The following is a 23,494-nucleotide window of genomic DNA, read 5'->3' as shown; positions in this document are numbered from 1 at the left end:
CAAACTCTTTCTAATAAACAGAGAATTAATATATTGGCTATCATAAGATTTATGGGTCAGTTACTACCCTAGAAGGAACTATATGAACCAAAAATGCCACAGGATGTTGATATATTTGGAAATAGCACTGCTGCCAGATGTTTTGAGAGTCGGATACTAAAAGAATCCAGAAATGCAGTGCTCAAGGGACACTGACAGCTGTCAAGGAAGTCATCATCCCAAAGCAAATTGCTTGGAGCTCTACCTCTGAGGATTTTATTTTGTCCTGCCTCAGGAGAAAGAAGAGGGCAGACAAAAGACTCATTTGCTAAAGGCAAATTAAAAACAATGCCTATTTTAACAGATTTTTTCTTTTCCTCACAGGCATAGCCCATCTATACTGCTGAAGAAATCTGTGGGACCTGAGGGACAACTTCAGAATGTTTCTTGAGGAGTATGCAGAGTTTGACTATCAAGGCTGAATATAACAGCCCAAAGACACAATTCCTGCATTTCCTCAAGCTACAAATTGAGATGCAAAACAGCAGATTTTCTATCTATTTAGGAGGAGAAATCTCAGGAAAACTGTGGATGAATGAGCTGCAGCATTTAAATCAGTTCAATCTACCAATTTAAAAAAAAAAAAAAAAAAAAAAAAGCATTCGACCTTGATCAGATGCTAGGCATAGTAACATAAAAAACCTGAACAAAAAAAATAGAGTATGCATTTTCATTCAAGAAGGAGATTATTTTTAGTTCTGATTAATTACTGAAAAGTCCCAAAGACCATGCTATAATTAAAATAAAGGCGATAATTGTCATGGGGACATCAAAATCAAAAATTGAAATAATTCCCTGCTCAATAAAGTCAACTGTAAGCATAGAGACTTCAAGAACAGCAGAATTATACAATAACAGTATATCATAGTGCATATATGAGGCACAGGACATGGGATGTAAATCAACATGCAGATGGCAAAGCTGCCCATGGGTTAAAAGACTACTAACTCCTGCTTTTGTAGAATTTCAGTCTGATTTTATATCAGACAAACCTAGACTTACCTGATCAGAGAGCCTTGGTTTGAGTCTTTCCTGTCACTGCAAATTGTGGGCTCTTTCAAATGTAACGAAAGGCTTTTGCTGAGTCGTAACTCTCCAAAGTGCAAGATGCCTGTAAGTTGGACTCTTTAGGGAAGGATCTTGTTAAATAGTGAGTATTACATTGCTGATTCCAATCTCTACCAATCCTTACGTTGTGATTATCACCACAGAACTTGTGCCGAGCCTGACACCTGTCTTTCTTCTCTCATCTTTCCTCCAAAGGCACATATTATGACTGAATGAAGAAATGAATAAGGTACATCCTATCCTGTTAGCCATGACAATGACAAGCAAAATATATTCAATGAAATATTGAATATATATGTAGGTTGGTCCAAAATCAATGTCTCCTATATATTTTAATGGAAACTACATCAGATACAAAGGAAACAATAATGCTATTTGATAGAGCAAATCCTCAGCTACAAAACACAATTTTTCAACATTGCTACCATCATTAGCTATGCATTTTTGCCAGAAGCGAACAAAAGCCTAAATGCTTTTAAAAATTCCTGCACTTAAAAAAAACCCCGCTATCGCTGTTACCACTGCCAAAATGCACCACCCACCACCTCACTGTGCTCACACCTGCTGCTCAGTCTTCAGAAAATTCAGCATCAATGATATCAATGGGTGCCACTTTTTCTGAATGGAGGAATTTGGTTCCACTCCTTTGTTTCATCCTCCCTTCCGTATCAGACTTCATTTTGTCAGACTGCCCCTCCACTGTCATCTGTCACACAACAGCAAAATTTAATGGAATACTGGTGGGAAGGTTCAACTTCTACTGTCATACCACTAACATCCATCTCTGATGTTGTGAGCCAACATAATAAAACTGTATGAATTACTTTTGGAGCAGCCCTCATATCCTAGAAAAGGTCAGATTCTAAAAGAAAACAGCAACACAAATTTCTACAATACCATATGACATATCTACTCATCCATTCAGGCAAAAATTTACTCAAGAACTTCCATTTCTTGTTGCCACTCCTCTGCAGTAAAGCCGTTGTAATGTAAAATCTCACTGGAGCTCTGTGAAGCAACATGTACCACTTGTATTAGAGAGTAAAGATGTTAGGAATATGGGAATGGAGATAGCAGAACACTTAATGCAAGTAATATCTATGTTAGAACAAAGGAAATGTCACGACAATCCTCTAAGATTCCATGTGTTTTTTTTTGTTTGTTTGTTTTGTTTTTTTTATGGGACCTGCTGATCTTAGAGGACTTTTCCAACATAAATGATTCTATGATTCCATGATTTCATTCAGCAATTCCTAACAGTAAATAAGATCTTCAAAGTAAAGTTTAGAAACTGATGAAAACTGTAGACAATTATTTTTTCCCCAGTGATCTAAAAAGAGATTTGTCCCTGCTGCTACAAATAAACGAAACCTATTAATGCCCTCCTAGTTAGCATCCCTTTTCAAAACCTAAATTAGACAGCAGCAAGGCAGTTCTGATAAATTCCACATTCCTCCTTTCTGTTATGCATTTCACTTTCCTCTCCTCGCCACGCACCTATGACCTCTTTCAGCAAAGATCAGAAGACATAAATAGCCTCCATAGATAAATCACTGTCGAAAGGACACCTGTGATTATATTTAATGCTTCAAAACAATGATCTCAAAGCACTGTGTAGCATAAAATGTAATACAATATACGGAAAAGAAACAATAGTCATGCAGCAAGTCAGTAGCTCAGTGGAGACTGGAACGTCTGCCTTGTGCCATTGTTTCATTTTTGCTTAGGTAGAACTTCTAGTCAGACTGAAATATCCACAGAAACGTTTAACCAGGTCACACTGACCACATCTTACACTCTAGTAACACTTTTTCCATCCTTCCTATTCAGAAGGATTGCACTGTACTAACAAGATATGATCTGGTATCAGTGAAGCATGCACGTGTGAGGTAGCATATAGTGTGTTTCCTAGTCATTGGTAAAAAGTGAATCACAGCAAAACAGTACTCAGTAATATATAAAATATCACAGTGAAAGTTATATCAGTGAAAGTTACAGTGTGTTATAAAAAGGTAACGCTAGCAGAAGCCAGTAAATATTCTCAAACAGTAAAAGTACAACTGAAATTTAATCTAAAGTATGTTATCAATGTATTTAAGAAGTTATATGCTAAATGAAAATCCATGAGTCTTCTGTAAAAAAAAAAAAAAAAAAAAAAAAAAAAAGGAAAACTTCTATTCAACCACCTTCCCTCTACTATAACCTCTGCCAAACCAATCATACAGCATGGGTGCTTGGTTTTAGGTACATAAAGAGCAAACATGAAGTTATGTGACAACAAATCTCCTATTTTTATATAGCACAGAAGAAAACTCACAAAGTGTATACAAATATTTGGAAAGGTTCTTGGAGCTCAGTAGAAAATAAGTTGAAATGGAAAAAATTGCCTTGCAAATTGCTTCTGGATTCCAGGCTGAGAGCTGGACCACTTAGATTTCAAGAAGTACTTCCTTCTGTACATTGTAATAAATATAGATACAATAACTTCAGAACACATGAAATGTAAAAGACCTAGGCAAGAGGACTTTTTCTATGAATGTGATGGACAATATTCCAAGTCAAGAAACATATTTTTTCTCTAAATTATAGAAGAAGCCAATCAATAAAGGCATCAATTAAAATAACGGCAATAATAATAATAATATTAATACAGTATGAGAAGTACTGGCTTTACAGATCAACTGTTCATTTTAATTTGGAAGCAATTTGAAAAGAACACAAATTATGCATTAAAATGTATGGGTGATTATCATGAACTGATAATTCTTTGCTGTTATTGTTTCAATATTAATTTGAGACCTTGATCAATAACATCAACATAAATTAGCTCAGACTCAAAATGGCAATCAATTTTGGGGACCTCTCCTGAAATATGGTACTAACATCTCAGCAACAATGAGCTTCTCAATCCTGCAGCTGTTTCTAAAAGCTTCCTCCCAAAGGCACATTTAAAACTAAATTAAATGCAACTTTGACTTAATTAACGTTTTAAATGATAATGAATACAATGTAGATTCATAGAAGGCATTTACATTGTGTTATAAAACTGATAAAATTTTAATAACTCTTTGTTAATAAGTTATGTCTCTCCAGACCCATAAAGCCTAAGGCAGACAGTGCTGTAGTCTAGGGCCTACTCTAGGTTCCAATGCAGGTGGAATAAGGAGGCAAGAGTCTGACTTGACACTTGACATTTGCTCCAAGCCTGTTCTGGATCAAGTCACTGCTTGTTCATAAGTACTTTATTTCATACAGTAAAGGTCAGAATTTGGGCTCAAGGCAGGGCTATGACAGAAATGCTCAAGCTGAATCTGAGCCAGCTCTGGCATCTGTCGTTTGAAATAGCTCAGAAACAGTAGAGATGGAGAGCTAACCGGCTAGCATCTGTCCCACACCAAGGAGGTAACAGGAAGAATCTACTGCCTGGTGGTAAGAAACTGTCGTGGTGAGTTTCATGACAACCAGCCACACTCAGGAACTAAAAATGCAAACATAATTTCCATGTCACCTTGCATAAGACCCTCTGCTTAATTCACTGCACAGGATGCTGACAGCACTTTTTCTAGCCTGTCCCCATCAAAGGAAGCCACTCACTAGTCCCTTCCCCATGACCCTGGTAAGAATCACTACTTGATGTAAAGGAACTAAATCCAGACTTCTTGATTTCTCTCTTCCCCACCTTTCCAATACTTGAAAGATATGCTGCTAAATTTAATATGCCCTCCATCCTTCACCCTCTCCACCACAAAGTGATGCAAGATTGCATCTCATTGTCACAGACATCACAAGTTAGGCAGAACATCCCCCTGTCAACATAGTGGTATATACGGCATAAAAAAAAAAAAAAAAAAAAAAAAAAAAAAAAAAACCATTATAAAAAGATGTGCTCCATTATTTATATTTTCTGGTCATAGGTAACAAGTCTGACTTTTACCATTCTACTGCCTGACAAGGAACAGCTTTGTTTGGGAGGGTTGTTGTTTGTTGTAGTTTTTTTTTTTCCCCCTACTCTTGCATTTCTGCAACTATTTTTTCACCTATACACTCATATTATTTCCCAAAGAAGGTTAAATAATTTAGCAGCTCTCAGGCTCTATTAAAATATACAACAATGAAAGAGATTCATTTTTTGTCTCTTAAAGCCAAACTACAGACTTGAAGGTATCCATTGTAGAGCACATCATTTCATGCTACTCTGTTCCCTTCTGTATTTAATGTTTCCTATTCAGCTTTTGAAACGGAAATATAATGGTTTCAGTGCATTCACACACATAAAACAATACACAAGGCTTCTGATTTCCCATTATCACAGGTTATAGAACTGGTTAAAAATATGATGAAACTCTCACGTGCACAAGTATTTGACTTCAATGGCTACAACTAAGCATGCCAGTATAATCTCCCATTTTGGTATTTTCTTTTACAATCATTCCACTGTCTAGTTTTACATGTTTCTAAACAAAACTAGCTAACAGGGTTTATAGTGGTTTTCTTGACAGTAGCTCATAATGAGAAGAAAGATGAGATGATTTTCTCCATTATCCAGTAGCAATACAGATTACATTAATATGACACCCTGTGGTATGTCTGACTCTTCTCCAACAGTGTATTCCTATGTAAACCAAGTTACATAAAATAACTTTCCTCTGTGAAGGTGAACACTCTCTAAAATATATGCACATGTTCATTTTAGTCTTTTAAAATTATTTTTGGTGTTTTTAAATGACACACATGCTGTCTTGTAAAGGTATTTAGCAGTAATATTATGGCCATGTAAATTCTCACAATTTATTGTGAGAATATACATGGGGATATATATAGGGACACAATCCAGAATCCAAGTAAATTCACAGACTTCTGAGGAAGTGAAGTAAAAATCTGTGAGAGGAAAGAAGAGAAAAGAAAAAGGAAAAAACAAACAAACAAACAAACAAACAAAAAAAAAAAACCAAGAAAATAAGAAAAAGAGGAAAAGGAAAAAAATTTGGAGTTAAGTTCATGTAAATCTATCTATTGCCCACAACATGGTATGCAGGCTTACTAGGAGTTTATTGGACAGTTATAAAAGGCACTTAGTGACTTAGTTTGTTATTGTGAATTAATTTGAATTTATTCGGCACTAGGTCTTATTATAATTGTCCATTTTCATCAATCTCATCAAATAAAAGCCTAGTGGCTACACAAATAATGCCATCATTCTCTGGTATAAAGAGGTGGTTATTCCACAAAAGTAAGCTGATTATAATTACTTTTCTAAATCTTAGAATGCTACTACTGATAGGTAATATTTCTGTCTCCTTTCCCAGCAGACCTGATCAGCTATTTATTCCTTCAGTTTTTTTCATCTTAAGTCACCAAAGGCTTTTTGCATGAAAGAAAAAGGAGACAAATATGACCAAAGGGCGTTCAGTGCTTGCACCAAGGAGAGCCTCCATCCTTCCTGTAGTCACAATGGAATTCTCACAACTTGGGAATGGTGCTGAGTGCAGTGCAGAACTCCACCTTTTCATTCTAAGAGTTTTATAGATAAAATGTAAAAGCAATCACACTTAGAATTGGTGTAGCAATCCCAAAATCTCTGGCCTCTGTAGGGTGGTATACATATCCAGTAAACAGGACAGCACTGTAGCTTTATTGTGAAAAGAAAATTCCAGTGCTAAAAGCTGGCTTTTTGTAGGACATATACAGGACTTTCCTGCATCTTAGCTCATCCAACAATTCCTTGTTGTCTTGGACAACAAGCAGTAGGTTAGCCTCACTAAGTTGAAAGCATATAACAAAGTTGCCACATCCTAGGAGGAGGAAAGACTGTACTGTCTTTTCAGCCAGAGTATAACCAATGAATACACAGAAGTTATAACTAAGAAATATACAACAAAGTTAGGCTAAACAAGTTAGCACACTACAGAAGAACAGATGGAAAGCTTACTCTTGTCCTGGGCTCACTGAGAAGACTCCAAGAGGAGCAATCTCCAAAAGAGATTCTTCCCTACTGGTAGTCAGCTCTTAAATGGGGTTCTAGGAGAGATGGAGCCAGGCTCCATCCCTTCCAGTAGCACCGGTGAATTACCTTCACCTGTGCTCCCAGGACCGACTCATTCCTGACTCATAAGAGTCCAGGATTTCATAATCAACTCACTTAGAAAAGCCAAAGAATAGTTATACAGCTGACACATTTTAGACATATTGACCAATGTCTGTGCTTGTCATGTTAATGATTTATTCCCACTGACTAAGTCATCAAATCTCTGGCTAAGTGACATAGCACTTCAACTCTGGTTATGGAATTTGCTTCTTTAAGTTGTAAGGGGGCACATACAGGGAATGCATTGTCCTGTGTAACACAAGACAGTGAGACAGGTAGAGTTTCTTTGACTTGGATTGCTAGCTACTCTGACAGGCGTAGCTTCATCATGATATATCAGCCTTGGCTTAACAGTCAATATACCCCAAAATATTCCCCCAATCTTACTGAAAATAATTTTAAGACTTTTGAGAAAGACTCAGCAGCTAACTTGTCTGTCCTATATAAACCACTTGATAGCACTAGAATTACAGATGGAATAGACATTTCTAGACTGGGTTTGGCTTACAGATATATATATATATATATATATATATATATATTTTGGCAACTCTCAAAAGTTGAGTTTTCTCCTTGGTATCCAAAGTTTATCTTACTACAGTCTTTCTTCCCAGATAAGATGCATAGGAATTTGGGCTGATCCCTGAATTAAAAATATAGTGATCATTAGCTTTTATTTTATTTTTTGCTCTAGAGATCTCTAATATTCACCATGGTGACACGTAACACTTCTCAGAGATATCAGAACACGCCAAAGCATGTTTTCTTACAAAGTGAATTAGATAGGCCTGGACCTAATTTCAGGAATGTCTGCACTTGGAAATCAAAATTCCTGTGGCAGTGGACACAGCATAAAGACTTTTGGAGCTTGAAGTTTTGCAATTCAAGCAAGGCAGCCATATGGTGATGCAGAAACACAGAAATTAAATGTTTCAGGTTAAGATTCTGTCTGTATCAATTAATCATTTGAATGACATCTCAGATTTGGCACGGACCTAAACAGAAACATCATATTATTAGTAACATAATTTCACTTCATAGGCCACCCCAGGTCTTCCAGTGGCTGAGTGTCCCTCTACACTCTAATTCACGTGAGTCTGAAATAGAAAATATCCTTGGACCATGTGCCTGCTGTTTATGCAGCAATCTACCAAAAATGTGAAGAAAAAGTGTACACCAATAAATAAATAAATAAATAAATAAATAAATAAAATCTATTTACTTAGATTTTCTTGTTTTGTTGATTTTGCTTTTGTTTGTTTGCTTTTACAAACAGCCGTCTATAAACTCAAAAGCTATTTCAATGCAATTATATTTAGTGAAAATAGGATTTTCATTCATGGCAAATACAAACAATTTAATATTATAAAAGAGAAACTCATTCACAGTGGAATATATTCTGCAAGTGTTAATTTCTCTACATTGTCAACAATTAACACTAGATCCCATGTACATCATCGAATATGTAAATTGATATTTTCTACTTGAAGTCAGATTCTTACAATATTAATTCTTGCAAAAACTATTTTCTTTTTTTCAAGTAGTTTCATACAATGTTCTGATCTCATTTACCTTAAAAAGAAATGTCTGCTTTTATAACCAAAAGGAAAAGAAAAAGGAAAAAAAAAAAAAAAAAAAAAAGGAGAGGGAGAAATGCATTAAGTGATTGTAGAAGCAAATCAACTCAACTGGGGCACCACGACCAAAGCAAGCCCTGTAATAGTATAATGACCTTTAATGAGTGTCTGGGGAAACAATACAGTCCTAGCATAAAAGACAAAGGGCAAAACCCATCATGGCTCCACTGACACTAATTTAAAATGATTTTCAGAACAACTAAAGAATGTAAGAGAGGTAATCTGATCCACCAATCTGACCTCACTTTGATTCTGGGGCCATGCTGCTGCCATTTCTAATTGTCAAACACTCTACATTTCACATCTGCTCATATTTAATGAAAAGCTGACTCTCACCACCACTCTTTGAGTTAACTAGCTCTGTCAAGATGGGCATCATACAACCCCTGTGCACTGCAAAAAAAACACAGTGATTTCTGTTGAAGCCATGCCAGTGAAATTTTGCATGTGTATATTTACTTTTTAATTGGAAAAGAAAGGCTTCTGCTGGCATATAAAGAACATGAATTGGTATTGATTTTTGTACTTATTATTAACAGTCAAGGGTGACTAGTCTCAAAAGGGGAAGAGTGAATTCTCTTCTGATTTGATGGAGTGATGAAGGGGGGGAAAGGCCTTTGAAAGATAGGATGGTAAAAATCCTCAAAGTTGTCAATACCATTTATCCTTCAAAATATCACATAGATTTAGCAAGTTTCCCAACAGCACTGTTTTTGATGGCAATAACACCACGCAATGGAGGTTTTTGGCCCAGCTAGCAACAAAATAAAAAAATGTTTACTTTTACTGCCTTAAGTGAATTCGAAAGTCTTAAGTGAATTCAAAAGTCATTTTGAATTCACAACAAATTATGTTGTGTTTTTTGTTGCTTTTTTTTTTTTCCTTGCCAAACAGTGCTTATGGCAGAAATTTCACTTATCTGTAGGGGACTCACTCATTTATCCCCATCTGGTAGCTGTTAACACTCACACTGGGACCCAACCACTTAATCTCTGTACTAGTCTGTATTAATGCAAACAATACCAGACAGTGTTACAGAGGCTGTTAGGTCATAGAAGTAACACTGCCTACAGTAACTCTCAATCCAGGAAAGTTTCACAGTCACTGTTCTTGTTTGCAAAACAAGTATGATTTTCTGTGTTTTACTCTCAATACACGGCTCTCTAAAGGATAAAAAACTCCTATAACTTGGAATAATAATTTCAAATGGCTCTTCCCTTAGCGAACTCCCACCAAGTAAATAAAAATGACATTCACAGTGCTTGTACACATAAACCAAGAAGATTTCTGCCAAAATTCCTATGAAATTCTATTAGAATCAATTTAATTGAGACAGTCTTCAGACATAAAAATGATAACAAAGATCATAGTATTGGTATATACACCACATCTCTGTCTGGAAAAATATTCAAATGTAAAAATAGCTACAGCAAAGTCATTTACTACACGGACTACACATTGCAATAAACTTAAGGCATCAAAAAGGCAACCAGATGCATAATCTAACTAACTATGCAATGTTCTTAATAGTGGAATTTGTAATGACTTGTAATGTAAAGTGGACATGCTTTCTCATCCAAACTCCTAAAATTCCTTCTGAATAACTTGTCAGTTTTACTTTGCATTTGGTTAGAGAGAGCGAAACAAACACATCCCAAGATATAGTTCTGCCTGTAATGGATGTCTGAAGAGGATAAGAGAGTGAGAAAAATCACTGTTTAACAATCTTTCTCAATAGTTGACATCACATAGATAAAGGAAGCTCTAGAATCCCTATGGCTTACCTGAAGAATTAATGGCTACACAGAGTTCTAATTTTTCTCTTTTCCCCCTCAAACTCTAGTCTTTCAAAAGAGCTTTTGGAGCATACTCCAGAATGGTACTGTCCTGCTGGAAAGATTTTGCTGCTAATTTCAGACTGTTTGCATTACAAAGTTTCCATCAGGTGAGTCCTAAAAAAAATCACTACAAAATGTAAATCAATTTTACTAAGGTATCAGCAGCGTCAATATTAGATGGAAGATCCTGCTTTATTAATCATAAAGAGCTACAAACCCAATTAAAGATAATGGTAGCAGTCTAAACTAGAATGTCAGCTACTACAACTAAGCAGTTAAGTTGTATCCTGTACATTTATTCACTGACTATTGTACACTCCTATGCTGACTGTACTATTTGCATCTGCCCACTTAGCACGTCACAGATTTAGACACGGACCTGTTCCTCCAGTAACGCACATATTGGTTAATAATTAAAATTTATATTGTTTGAATTAAATTAAAAAGATATCACCAAATTGCACTACTAAGTTCCTGCAAGCTATTGCAAGAGCATGCTTCATAAAGAGCACAAAAAGCAAAATAACAAATTACATTTTTCATATTAAAAATAAATAGAAACAGAAATATAAATACAGAGCTGGATTAAAATTTGGCCTTGAATTTTTTAAAAAGCATCAGCCCGATAAAACTCACAGAACTACAATGTACGACACAAGACGGGGATGATACCACAGACACCACAGACATGGAACAGCATGTGTTGGTGTTAAAACTTACAGGCACGTAAACTGGTGGAGCAATCATTAACAGAGACAGAAGAAAGTGGGAAGGCTCTCTCAAGGGTGTCCATGTTACTATGTACACTGCCTGACATGCAAGAGCAGTCACGCTCAGAGCGTCCGCAATCAAAACAACATGCCAGTTTCATTCTCTTGTAGATGGACATCTTGGCTATAACCATGTGTTGGATGATAGGAGAGGAAGAGCAGCAGGTTAATGGCAAGGTTATATATATAACAAGGCAGCTGGAAGGTAATTTAAGGGATTTAATACAGGCCTTAGTTTATGTTAACAGTCTTGACCCAGAAAAAAAATATGCAATGAGATTATTGGTAACACTTTGGCTTTACATTAAAAGCAGGGCAAAAGATAAATTGTTCTTTATTTCTCTTCAGTCTCATAGGGTGACCGCAGACATAGGGAAAAATTACTGATTACAGTCAAGTGTTTGGATCAAAAAAGAGCATAGTATAAGCAGAAAATCCTAAGAATATATTCTTCCCTTGGCACAATTAATACTGCTGGGCTAAAATGAAACAAACATATAAAGTTGATGATTCATTAGCTGTTTTTGGCTAACTCTGCTTCATATAGAAGTTGAAAACTTTCATATATATGTGTATATATATATATGAATATGCATGTATACACGCACAAAAACACATACACATATTCTTACACACACACATATACATGTATACACATACATACATACATATACACATATATATATTTATCCTCAAACATATGCTAATAATTGCTTTTCATTAAACTGTGCCAAGGAACTCCTTTATTGCAATAAATTACACGTTACTGGAGAGTTACAAGATGTGCATAAAATTTTCTGAAAATTTGATTTCATTTGCATTGCATCTTCAGGAATCCAAATTAACTCCAGACAGAATACCAAAATTTGCTGATATAAGTGACACAACTAATAATGGCAAATATGCTTAACATTAAAATCAGTTCACAAATAAGGCATCACCAAAAGCACACAGAGCATTGGTACACTGAAACATGCTGAACCAATCCAATCACCGGCATGCTTTCTGCTCCAACAATTACTGAGTTTGTTTAACCCAGGAAGATTGAAAAGTAGATTGAGAATAAAATAACTGGACATATATTTAGGCACCAATTCCAAATGGATTTCCAGGTTGGAATAGACCATTTATGTCCCTTAGGCACAGATAAGATATTCTCCTTATTATGTATTTCTAGAAGTATACAGCATTCTGTTTTATAAAAATGCTGTCATGTAATAATCTTCATACAAATGCATATGTTACCTCAGTCTGAAGTAAATTTAAGTCTGAAGAACTGCAAAGGCCGCGTAAATTGCTTCACATGTTGCACTGAACCAACACTTTTGGTAATGGTTTAGATTGAACTGACTCAAATTATGCTAAAAAAAAACACACACACAAAAAAAAAAAAAAAAAAAAAAAAACAACCCAAAACAGAACACCAACAGGCAAAAAGAAAACCTTAAAAGTAAAAGGTAATGTTTCTCTGGCCTGTGCCTTCAGTTGAATATTGAATAATGGTAGCGATATTAGATTTTTACTAGTTTCTTTTTTTTTTTTTTTTTCCTTTTTCCCAGTTTTTTAATGCTACAGTCACCAGGGAAGAGGGATTGTATTTGTTCAAATGGGTCAAGTCCTGTTCTAAGGCCTTGATGACTTGCCATACAGTATATTTGTCAAGCAAGGGTAACATTATGATTGTGGAAAACAGGCATTGAGGGAGATGAATGAGTGACCTCTTCAGCAGCGACTCCATTCCTCTAAAACTTTGCTCACATGACTACTGCCATGTTCTTTCAGCATCCTAGTAGAGTTATCTTAGAGCTGTTTGAAAAGTCATCATGCATCATCAGGCTTGTTCATTGCGTGGTACATCATTTCTCAGAGCTTGGCTTTTAGTAAGATTTCCACCGCAGCTTTTGATGCATTCACATTCAAACTACACAGAAGATTCAAAACAGCATCTGTTTTCCCATAGTTTCCCTCTCTCTAACTTTTCCCAACATATTCTTTAAAACTGAAAAGTTGGGCAGAGAAAAAATGTTACCAGAAATATGGGAGTGTTTTCATTATGCCTATTTTATTATTGTCATTTTAAGGAAACAAAAGAAAAATAAAGAGCATTTATGAGATATAGTAGGTGAGGGAAAAGGAAGGACCATTTTGTTTCAATTACAGCTGTTTTGAAAGACATTTTTAATCAAATACTGTAAGCAAAACACACTGACCAGATATTCTCAGCTGCTGGTTAGTAACAGTCCCTGGTTTTCATTTACTTGAATCCATAACTTATCAACAGTCAATAATAGAAAAGGTCATATTTATTAAAATTAAAAAAAAAACAAAACAAAACAATCATCCTTGATGGCAAATGAGATTGGGAAAGAAAACTTTTTGTACCATTTTCATCAGACTTAAACCAATGAAGTTGGAAATTTAAGCCCATCTGTTCAATTGGGGAGGGAATCCATGGCACTTCTCAAAAGTAATGCCCTTTCAGGGACTGTTTTTAACTATTATTGTCAGTTGTTCTGGAGATCATGCATCATTTTAATATTTCACATCATTAACATGCAGGAAACAGGCTTGGACCTGGAAATATAAGTAGCAGATATGACTTGCCATAAGGCTTTCAACCAGTATATAAGCAACTGCATATCAGAGCAATACATTTTGTAAAAAAAAAAACATGCTGTTACTCTTCATTCATTTTAAACAGTCATTGTAACATTCACACGAAATACAATATTTATTTTCTTTTAAATAAAACAAAACATGGGTTATTATTGTTAGGGATGAGTAGTGACAAGATCAAAGACAAGACAGAAATGATTTCAAATGGATCAAGCCACACACATACCATTCCTATCAAACTTCCATAAAAATTAACGAAAAATGGGTACCATCAAAGAGACAGGGGGACCTTAAGAACAGCCTCCGGTTGTTAAATTCATTTGACACCTGAAGCACCTGCATAAGAATCATCTCATTTCTATTCATAGAAATGTTACGGAGATTGAATAGAACTGTTATGTGCAACTAGTATATATACTAGTTATATAGTATAAAGGGATATAAAGTAAATTACTTCCCTATTTCCAATTGAACAACAAATGGATAAAAAGGAAGAATAGATCCTTCTACTTAGTATTGATCACAATTCCCTAGCATTTGTGAAAATATCAAGGGAAGTAATCATGGACACAGAAATTAGACTACTTAAATGATTTACTGACAAAACAAGGCCTATATGGATCACAGTAATTTTCGGAGTTGTTAAGAGCAAAACAATATCAATAATTGTTAGTTATTTATAAAAACAAAGAAATACGTGAAAAACTTCTTGTTGCATTTTTTTCTCAAAAGGTAATGTCCTATCATTCCAATAAGGAAAAAAACATGGCTTAGATGTCTACACTTGTAGGAATATCTTGTTTTCCGATCTCAAAAACTCAGAAGAGCCTAGTCAACTTTTCTAGATTGTCTGGGTCTGATGTGTAACTTAGAGTTCACAAACAGTAGTGGGAAACATTTCCAGTTGCAAAAATAAGCAAAGGAAGCTGCGGGTCATTGTCTTCTTAGTATATCATGAAACAGCTCCTTTGTTAAAATAAATAATAAGTAAAAATAAAGCAGAACGAAGTATCCCTTCATCTTTCCTGATTATTATTTTTTTTATTATTTTTTATTTTTGTTTTAACTGTACAGGCTACTCAATTCTAATATTCCACCCATCACTATAGCAATTTTCCTTGTAACAAAAAGTAAATCTAGGAGGACATCTAGTGGTTCTCTATGAAACAACAGCTGGTTAAGAAGGATCAACTGGAGCTTTCTTGACCAGCAAATGGTTCCAAAATGGTTCCACTACATTTAAGAATTGAAATGTATGTACAGTGTCATTTCAATTCTGCAAGTTCTCATTATCCACACTAAGAGTAAAAAAACAGCAGTATTAAAGGAAGACCGGACTGACTTGATGACTTGTAAGGATGCTGGTTAGCATCAAGAGACAAATCTTCGAAGAATTTCCCTTAGCACAATCTCTTTATGAAAAATACAGCAGCATTTCTTAAATTATTTTTCACAATTTATTTTCTCTTAACACAACAGGCAAAGCTATCTCTTCATTATTTAATTTTTAAAGAACAACTTCAATACCACCAACTCAGCTTTTTCATTATCTTGCAATTTTTTTTGCGATCAAAGGTAATTTGTCAGTTGCTTGTGATAATGTCACCGTTCTTTCTCAAAACTGTACAAACAGAGGACATTCTGCCCTCTTTAGTAGCTAGAAGTAATGTTGAATTTATAGACCAACTTGTTTTAATATTCAAATATCACTGTGAACTTATCTTTATTACGTTAAAATCTCTCAGCCAGCATACTCTCAGAGCGAGCTGCATTTCTGAGCAGACAGAAGATCTGACTTCTTTTCTATTCTTATCAATTTCTGCAATTGCTTTTTTAAATACTTTTTTTTTTAATTTTTTTTTTTTTTTTTAGGAAAAAGAGCTCTTTTATTTTTTTATTGCTATTTCTACTACTTTGTGTGGTCCAGAAAGGGCTCAGTACAAAAATGCATTTAAAATTAATACATTGCATCCAAATTACTTCCAGTGTTTTGCCTTTACATCTACAGACTCATTCATTCAAATAAATTAGTTTCTTTCTGATTTGTAAACTCTTACTCTGCTGTCCTGCCTTGATAATCTGTTGGGGTTTTTGTTTGTTTGTTTGTTTGTTTGTTTTTGTGTGTTTGTGTGTGTGTGTGTGTGTGTTTCCCAGCTTTCTGCTGTGTCATTCTACTGGCAGGTAATAACTTTTTTGAGAAATTTCTGTTCTGTGTATAAATAATTTCTACTACAGTGTGAGGAGGGGAGAGATCTCATTCCTTTACTGTAGCAATGACATCAAAGCAAACAAAAAAGAACAAAATAATGCTAACTATCATACAGGCCACCATAATTACAAGATGGCTGACAATATATCATGCAACTCCAGGAGTATCAAATTTTTCTGGATTCTTTGCAAGATTCTATGGTGTGCAGAGCTGAGAGGTGAAAAAATATCACAGTCTGGATTCAGATCTGAAGTGTTATAAGAAAATAAATTCATAATGTCTAGCGAAATGGTGAAAAGTCTCATAGTTTCACTTATTTAGAATAGCTGCAGTTGTATGGTATAGCTACCAGCCTCAATCTGATGCAGTAGTGAATGCTTTATTGCATCTGTGAAATGCTTGATCCCTCCTGCTGTTTGAAAGAACAAATCCTATTATTCTAAAACTGCAATACAACCAGTATATTTTTAATAGTTGCCTTTCTAGAAAGTTTAACTCTTTCCATGTCCAAAATGCTTTTTTTAATGTTTATTTAAATTATCTTGGCTGTACATAAGTGGCTGGTGAGAGCCTCCACAGATTCTGAGCACTTTGAAGTGGTCAGATTTAGATTGATGTGAAATGGTCTATAAACTTCATATTCTATATATAATAGTAACAATGTAAAATTTTACAGCTTAGGTCCTGAAAAGACAGTCTGGCTCTACCCATGTAATTATTTTCATAACAAGCAAAACTGTTATAGTTGGGGAAAATGATCACTGTAGCTTGTTTGCTATTGATGAAAGTTGTATCCTAACATATTCAAAGTAAAACACATATTTAATTCATTGTCCAGCTTTCTCCCCCCCCCACACCTTTGTTTTTGACAGTGGGGAGAAAGGAGTTAAATAAGGACAGTAGAAGAGTGCTGTTCTGTCCCTTGTGTCAGCTAAGCAATGGAAACCAAGTACAAAAAAAAACCTGAACACAGATCTGTCAATGAATTTGGCTTAATCAGGCAAACAATGCTATAGTGCTAATTATCCCAGCCTAACCAATAGCTCTGAAAACTCATGAAATATCTCTAGGATCATTTCTCAGAAATGTCACTGCCAAGATCTCCCTTTCAAATAGGGATAAAAGACAAAGTTGTGGAAAAAAGGAGCAAAAAGTGGAAGAGGGGAAAACTGCTGTATTTTCTTCAACGTCACCCTAATCTCCGTGGGTGGAAACGATGAGAAACTTGTGGGTATGACGTCACTGCTACATGCAACATAAATAAAGAAAATAACCAAATACTAAACAAAAATACTTTTCTGCTAGAGAAAGACAGGTTGGACCGTACTCTGGGCTACAGGGAACCCATTTTTACTCACAATAGATCACTATCAGTGTGCAGTTAAAATATAGTAGGGGCCGTGTTCCAAGGCAGCAAGAGGAAAAATAAATCAAAAGTTTGTCAATTATCATAGAGTATAAGAAATTCCTTCAAACACATCAATGTACACATGATATGTCCTTTCTGGGGTTCAACCCCCATTGTTCACAGCAAGCACTGTCACTGGAAAAAATATATACAGAATTAGACCACAGTTGTTGCACAGAATGAAAGAAACAGGAGGAGTAGGTCATCCAGTTCAGAGATTTCATCCCAACATGGCTGCATTTTATATAAATTTATACATGTATTTGGCCCCTTGCTGAAAAATCTACAGTTAAATGACATAGGAATAAGATTGAAAGCATTCAAAAAACATGTTAACAATCTGTGAATAAAATTTCCACACAAACATTTATCTGGACATGACATCAGCATTCATATGTTATTCAGGGAGTGGGATACGTAAGGAGAAAGAAGGGTGGCAGAAACTGCGAAAGGAAAGCAAGGTTACATTAATTATCCGTGGCCTCATAGAAATGTACTGAACTTCTCTGAATTATTAATATTAGGCCTAACAGGTTTGGACAAATAGCTATGTAGGTCAAACTCACGTTTAGACCCCAACAGTATCAGAATGTACAGATAGTTCTAAAATGATGTGCAAACTCAGATGTATTACTAAAAATGTGGTCTTCCAGTGTCACAGGAAGCTACATTATTTAAAACTACAATAAGTAAGATTTCAATTTAAAGAAAGATAATCTTCCACATTCAATTCACCTGAAAGTGTCAATATTTACTAGCAGCCCCCTTCATTTCATCTTACATGTTTTCCACATTCATCTGTCACAAAGTGCTATGCTGCTCGCTAATTAAAACATATATACCTATATAGGACCACATATTTCCATATCATAATTTTTGTTGTCTTAAAAAATCAAGTTGTTAACTGTTGATGGTTCAGTTGACAGTTTCCTAATTCAATGGAGAAAGTATTTATTAGTGTATGTTTTGTTATGGTTAGCTTGCAGTTTAAGACCCAAACGTTTGTGTAATTTGCAGATGGATAACACAAGATTTTCAAAAGTGGTGATTTATAAGCTAAAACTAAGGCATTTAATGTGAATAATGGTCTTTACCTTAAGACTTACCTTTTAAAAACATATACCCAGTCCCATAAAAGGGATCTTGAGACTGTCACTGGAATTAGTGATCCAAAATTACAAAATACTGCTGAAATTTTTCATCTATTTATTTATTTATTTGCTGACTGACAGAACTTTAAAAGCAAAGAAACTGCATTACTCTCAATAGTTGTGAAACCTGTGTTAAGCGGAAGCTGTTCACTATTATAGTGCCTCTAACCATATGCATGTGTGGTGGTAGAGGTGGGGAGGTCAGATGGGAAAAAAAGGAGAGACGATTAAAGGGAAAACCAGTATTTTGCTGTCTTTTGTTTCTTTTTCACCTTACTGAGAGGATTCTCTCCTTAGTGCTTAGTCCTCACTGCAGCAGCTCTGACAGTCTCCTTCCTCAGCCTCAGTAAATCCGTCATTTTGTTTCTACATCTGAGCAGTATCTCCATCTGTTGGACCAACTGTCCCTTTTGGGACATTCCACACTGCCTTACATAGAAGTTCTCACTGTCACCTCTCCATGGCCCTGCAGTTGGTAATGCATCTATTGTCCTGGCAGGGTCACAGGATGCCCCATTTTCTCCCTGATTTCCTAGTACCGAGGTTATGTTACTGTTCATGCTTTTGCCCTGTATACCACGAATTCCTGATTCCTACCTTCTTGCAACATCTCCCATTAAACACCAAATTTTCAGATTTTTCTCTTTGAAACAGCACATTTGAAAAGCATACGCAATGTGAAGGAGTAGAGAAGAGCATACAATTAAATGTTATTTTTTTGTTTGTTTGTTAAGAATTGAACAGGTAACATATTCCTTCTTAAGTGTTGTGTAAATTGGGGGGGGGGGAATAAAAAAGCAATTGGCTTTTGAAGTTACTGTCACCCTGCGGCATCTGAAACTTGCTTTACCAGAACTTGCTCAGCAGTCTCATTGGCTTTGGCAGCAGTTCAAAGATCACATTCTCACATGGATAAACTGTTCTTGAACAATATATTAGGCAATTTTTTTTCCAATATGTTAGGAAATACATACATTCCTTCCACATCAGGCATGCTTTCCATGTGCTTTACTCTCCTTGAAACTACTGGGAAGAAATTTCCATTTTCCATTAAGGCCTCAGCTGCTTTCTCTCAATTACACTACTTTGTTTAACAGTTCTGTGGTTTGGTTCGTTTTTTGGGGGGGTTATTTGTTTGTTTTGTTTTGTTTTTTTTAGAGGAGCTTCTTAAAAACTCATGACATATGCCTTTTTTTTTTTTTTTTTTTTTTTTTTTTTTTAATCCATAGAATTCATCCATTTCAGCTGTTCCTTAATTTTAGATAAGGTCCAGCTTAGAAGCCTTATTGGCTTCTTCCAAAACAGTAAAATGATGATGCTACGAATAAGCTCACTGAATGAATAAATATGGCAGATTTTTTTCCTCTTAAAAGTACTGGTGGGACAGGTTTTATCAAACTCTTTTGAGATGTTTCAATTTACCTAGTCAGTTTGTAATGACAGCTTCTCCATAGCAAGATGGAATGGAATGGAATGCACATAAATATTTGTGCACCCATTGAGAGACTGATCTCTAAATCCTTTTGATTTCAATATTACAAATCAAGCACAACTATGTCTAAAATGTGGTTATCACAGTTCCTGCAAAATATCTTCAAAAAGAGTATCTAAATGAAATAATAATTTCTATAGATTTATAAAAGTTGAGATGCAAAATCTGAACTCAATTTCCAAACTCAATTAGTTCTTTACACACAATTTTCCAAAGAATTTAAACAGCAGACCTACGAATGCAAATAAACCAAATGCTAGCATTTCAGCTATGGATATTTTTTCTATTGAAAGAATATGTTAAAGGCACCAATCTTTAATTTTTTCCAGACAATCCCTTTCTCCAGGAACTGATGATTTATTTCAGTAATAGCTTAGTTCAATAGTTACGGTTTAGGTTAGATATTAGGAGGAAGTGCTTTGCACAGAGTGTGGTGATGCACTGGAACAGGTTGCCCAAGGAGGTTGTGAATGCCCTATCCCTGGAGGCACACAAGGCAAAGCTGCATGTGGCTCCGGGCAGCCTGGTTTAGTGGTTGGCGACCCTGCAAATAGCAGGGGGGTTGAAACTAGATGGTCAGTGTGGTCCTTTCCAACCCACCCCATTCTATGATTCTATGATCTTCTCGTACAGAATAGTATTCAGCAAGGAAAACAAAAGCTCTTTACGGAAAAATATTGGAATTACTGGATTTCAGCATGAGAGCAGAATTTCACTGTTAGCTCATTTTTAACTCAGAAACTTCCGTAATTATATCTAGGTAGATGGACTGTTTAAGTTTTGTTAGCTTTGGACCCTAATAGATTTTTTTATGAAGAAACACGTGTAAATGGTATGAAATTTAATAAGAACAATTACAAAATGTAAATTGCACTTATATTGCCATGAATTTACTTTTTAACTTTTCTTCACCAGTGTGTGAAACATGTAACTGAGTGTACAATTGTTCTTCAAGACTAAATAGTTAATGAGAAAGAGAAGGGAGTGATAGAAATATTACTTACGCCGTTTGCAGCCACACTTTTTTATCCTTTTGGGATCTGTGATGTCATCATGGCAGGCCTTGCAGTAAAAAAATGCCCTGAAGAGACAGAATGGAAAAACTGACATATTTCTTAATACATACAAATGAAATTAGTCCCACATTTCTTCTTGTGGCAGTATCACATTAATGAAACATGCCAGTGCTAATTTCCTTTAATCTTTGAAACTATTTAGATATTTAAAGTAGGAAATATTTGCTTCAAGACCATGACATTCAAACATAAGACTCCAAATTAGTGTTTCTTTTAATATACTTGAAATGTAATTGGGAGAACAGATGATAATTATGTGTATCCTTGCAGTTGTCTTTCATCTTAGAAAAATGGAGCACCCAATGAATTTTGCCAAGAATGCGTGTGTGTGTATATATATATATATTATATATATAAATTGTATATACATATTTATGTATATACATATTTAATGAATTATCTGTTCCTATCAGATATACCAGATATTTTCTTTTGGAAACATCATCTAGCACCCTGGTCCAGTTTTTCAGCCCGGTCACAAGTTGGAAAGCATCTTAGTTAAAATTAAAGATTGTAAAGTGATTGATGTGACAATATGTCAGATGTATGCTTTATCCCCCTCCAACCCATCCCCCTACCCCCTCTCCCCCCAAAAAAGAGAAAACCTACAAAAAATTACAAATTACAAATTACAAAACCTACAAAAAAAGTTTATATAGGAATATATAAATGAAAGAGCAGATATAGTCTTGCTTCAGACTAATTTTTGTCTTTTATATTTGGTGTTAGAGCAGAATCGTACTCTTTTTGAACAGATAAGAAATGAACGTTTCTAAGAAAAGCATGTAATTACAAAGTTGAACCATCTAGGTTACCATGTGATATTCTTGTTTATTAACATCCACTATTGTATTAACACACTCACCAATAGCTGAAACACAAAGAGAACCAAGTAAAGGGAAAAGAGTAAACATTTGACTTTGCATAAATATCAAAATAAAATTCCAGTTAATAAACATGCATCTGACTGCTCTCAGATTAGTTTAATTGTGCCTGTCAATTCAATATGTTGCATAAGGCTATTGTGACATATTTCACAAGTATCACATAGGTGGCCTGTAGCAAAACAGTTATAGTTCACCAGTATTCCTGCTGGCATAAAAAAGAAAACATAGTTTTTAACTTGCTGAAATGCTGGTACATATCCTAATCAAGATGTGGTAGTTCCATACATATCTTTTCCAACCTTCTCCCTTTGCATGCATCTCAATAGAAATTCACTGTAAGCTATCATTCTATACCTGAAATTTAGCCATTAGCATATTTTAAAAATTGATGATAATTTGAATTTCAGGCATTTGACTTACTTGTTTTCATCATATTATACTTATTATCCTTTTCACTTTCTTTTCTTCTCCAAGACCTCACCTTCAGAACATTCTTTCTGAGTGATTCACAGCTCAAAAGAGTGTAGTCAACACTTTTCATAATTGGTTTTGTTAGTTGAAGCATATCTGATAATGACTTGCTTTGCATAGAACAGTAACAGAATGTGGCAAGGTTCTAAACAAAATTTTCTGCAAAAAGTCAGGCAGAACTGGGAATTCCATCTTAGCATGTTATTAGATAAAACATGATAGACGAATGATAGGCAAATTCTTTCTAACCACATTACTAGCAGTCAACTGGTGAAATAAATTATATGTCAGGTAATTTATGTGAAATAAGTCTGAAATAATTTCATAGGAGATTGTAAAACGCTCTATAAAATGAAAAACTACCAACATCACAGGGGTGCGAAGACTGTATTCAAATGGATGAAAGCAAAAGAGAAGAAAAAACTGTATGCTGAAAGGCATTGTATCTGACACAATATTGGTTGCAAATATTCTGAAGTCAGTGCTAGACATATGAGAGAAGTACTACTGTGCTCTTATTTGTGCTTTGGCTACACAAAAACTGTATTAACTGTTTCAACAAAAATATCTTTCAAATTCTCAGCAATTTCATGATTGTGATGTTTTGACATTCTTTATACACTTATAACAAACATGCATTACTTAAATATTACTTTTCACATAAGTTTAGGACTAAGTAAATGTCATCATTTATATATTTTTATTATTATTATTAATTCAAGGGACATAAAAGAATTATTTATTTCA

General features: G+C 35.0%; 1 protein-coding gene across 5 annotated transcripts in view; it reads right to left on the bottom strand.

The window, feature by feature from the left end:
* Positions 1-23,494, bottom strand: part of KCNMA1 (potassium calcium-activated channel subfamily M alpha 1) — a 431,920-nt gene that overhangs the window by 77,414 nt on the left and 331,012 nt on the right. For all 5 annotated transcript variants that reach the window (XM_042863223.1, XM_042863224.1, XM_042863220.1 and 2 more), the window contains one exon: positions 21,318-21,394. In XM_042863223.1, the coding sequence (XP_042719157.1) occupies positions 21,318-21,394 (77 nt within the window). The remainder of the gene's footprint in view (positions 1-21,317; positions 21,395-23,494) is intronic.

Source organism: Lagopus leucura, unplaced genomic scaffold (assembly GCF_019238085.1).
Source record: "Lagopus leucura isolate 7727_CA_CO unplaced genomic scaffold, USGS_WTPT01 Super-Scaffold_739, whole genome shotgun sequence".
Taxonomy (NCBI): Eukaryota; Metazoa; Chordata; class Aves; order Galliformes; family Phasianidae; genus Lagopus; species Lagopus leucura.
Note: the sequence above shows the minus strand (reverse complement) of the source record. Positions and strands in the feature narration are given on the sequence as shown.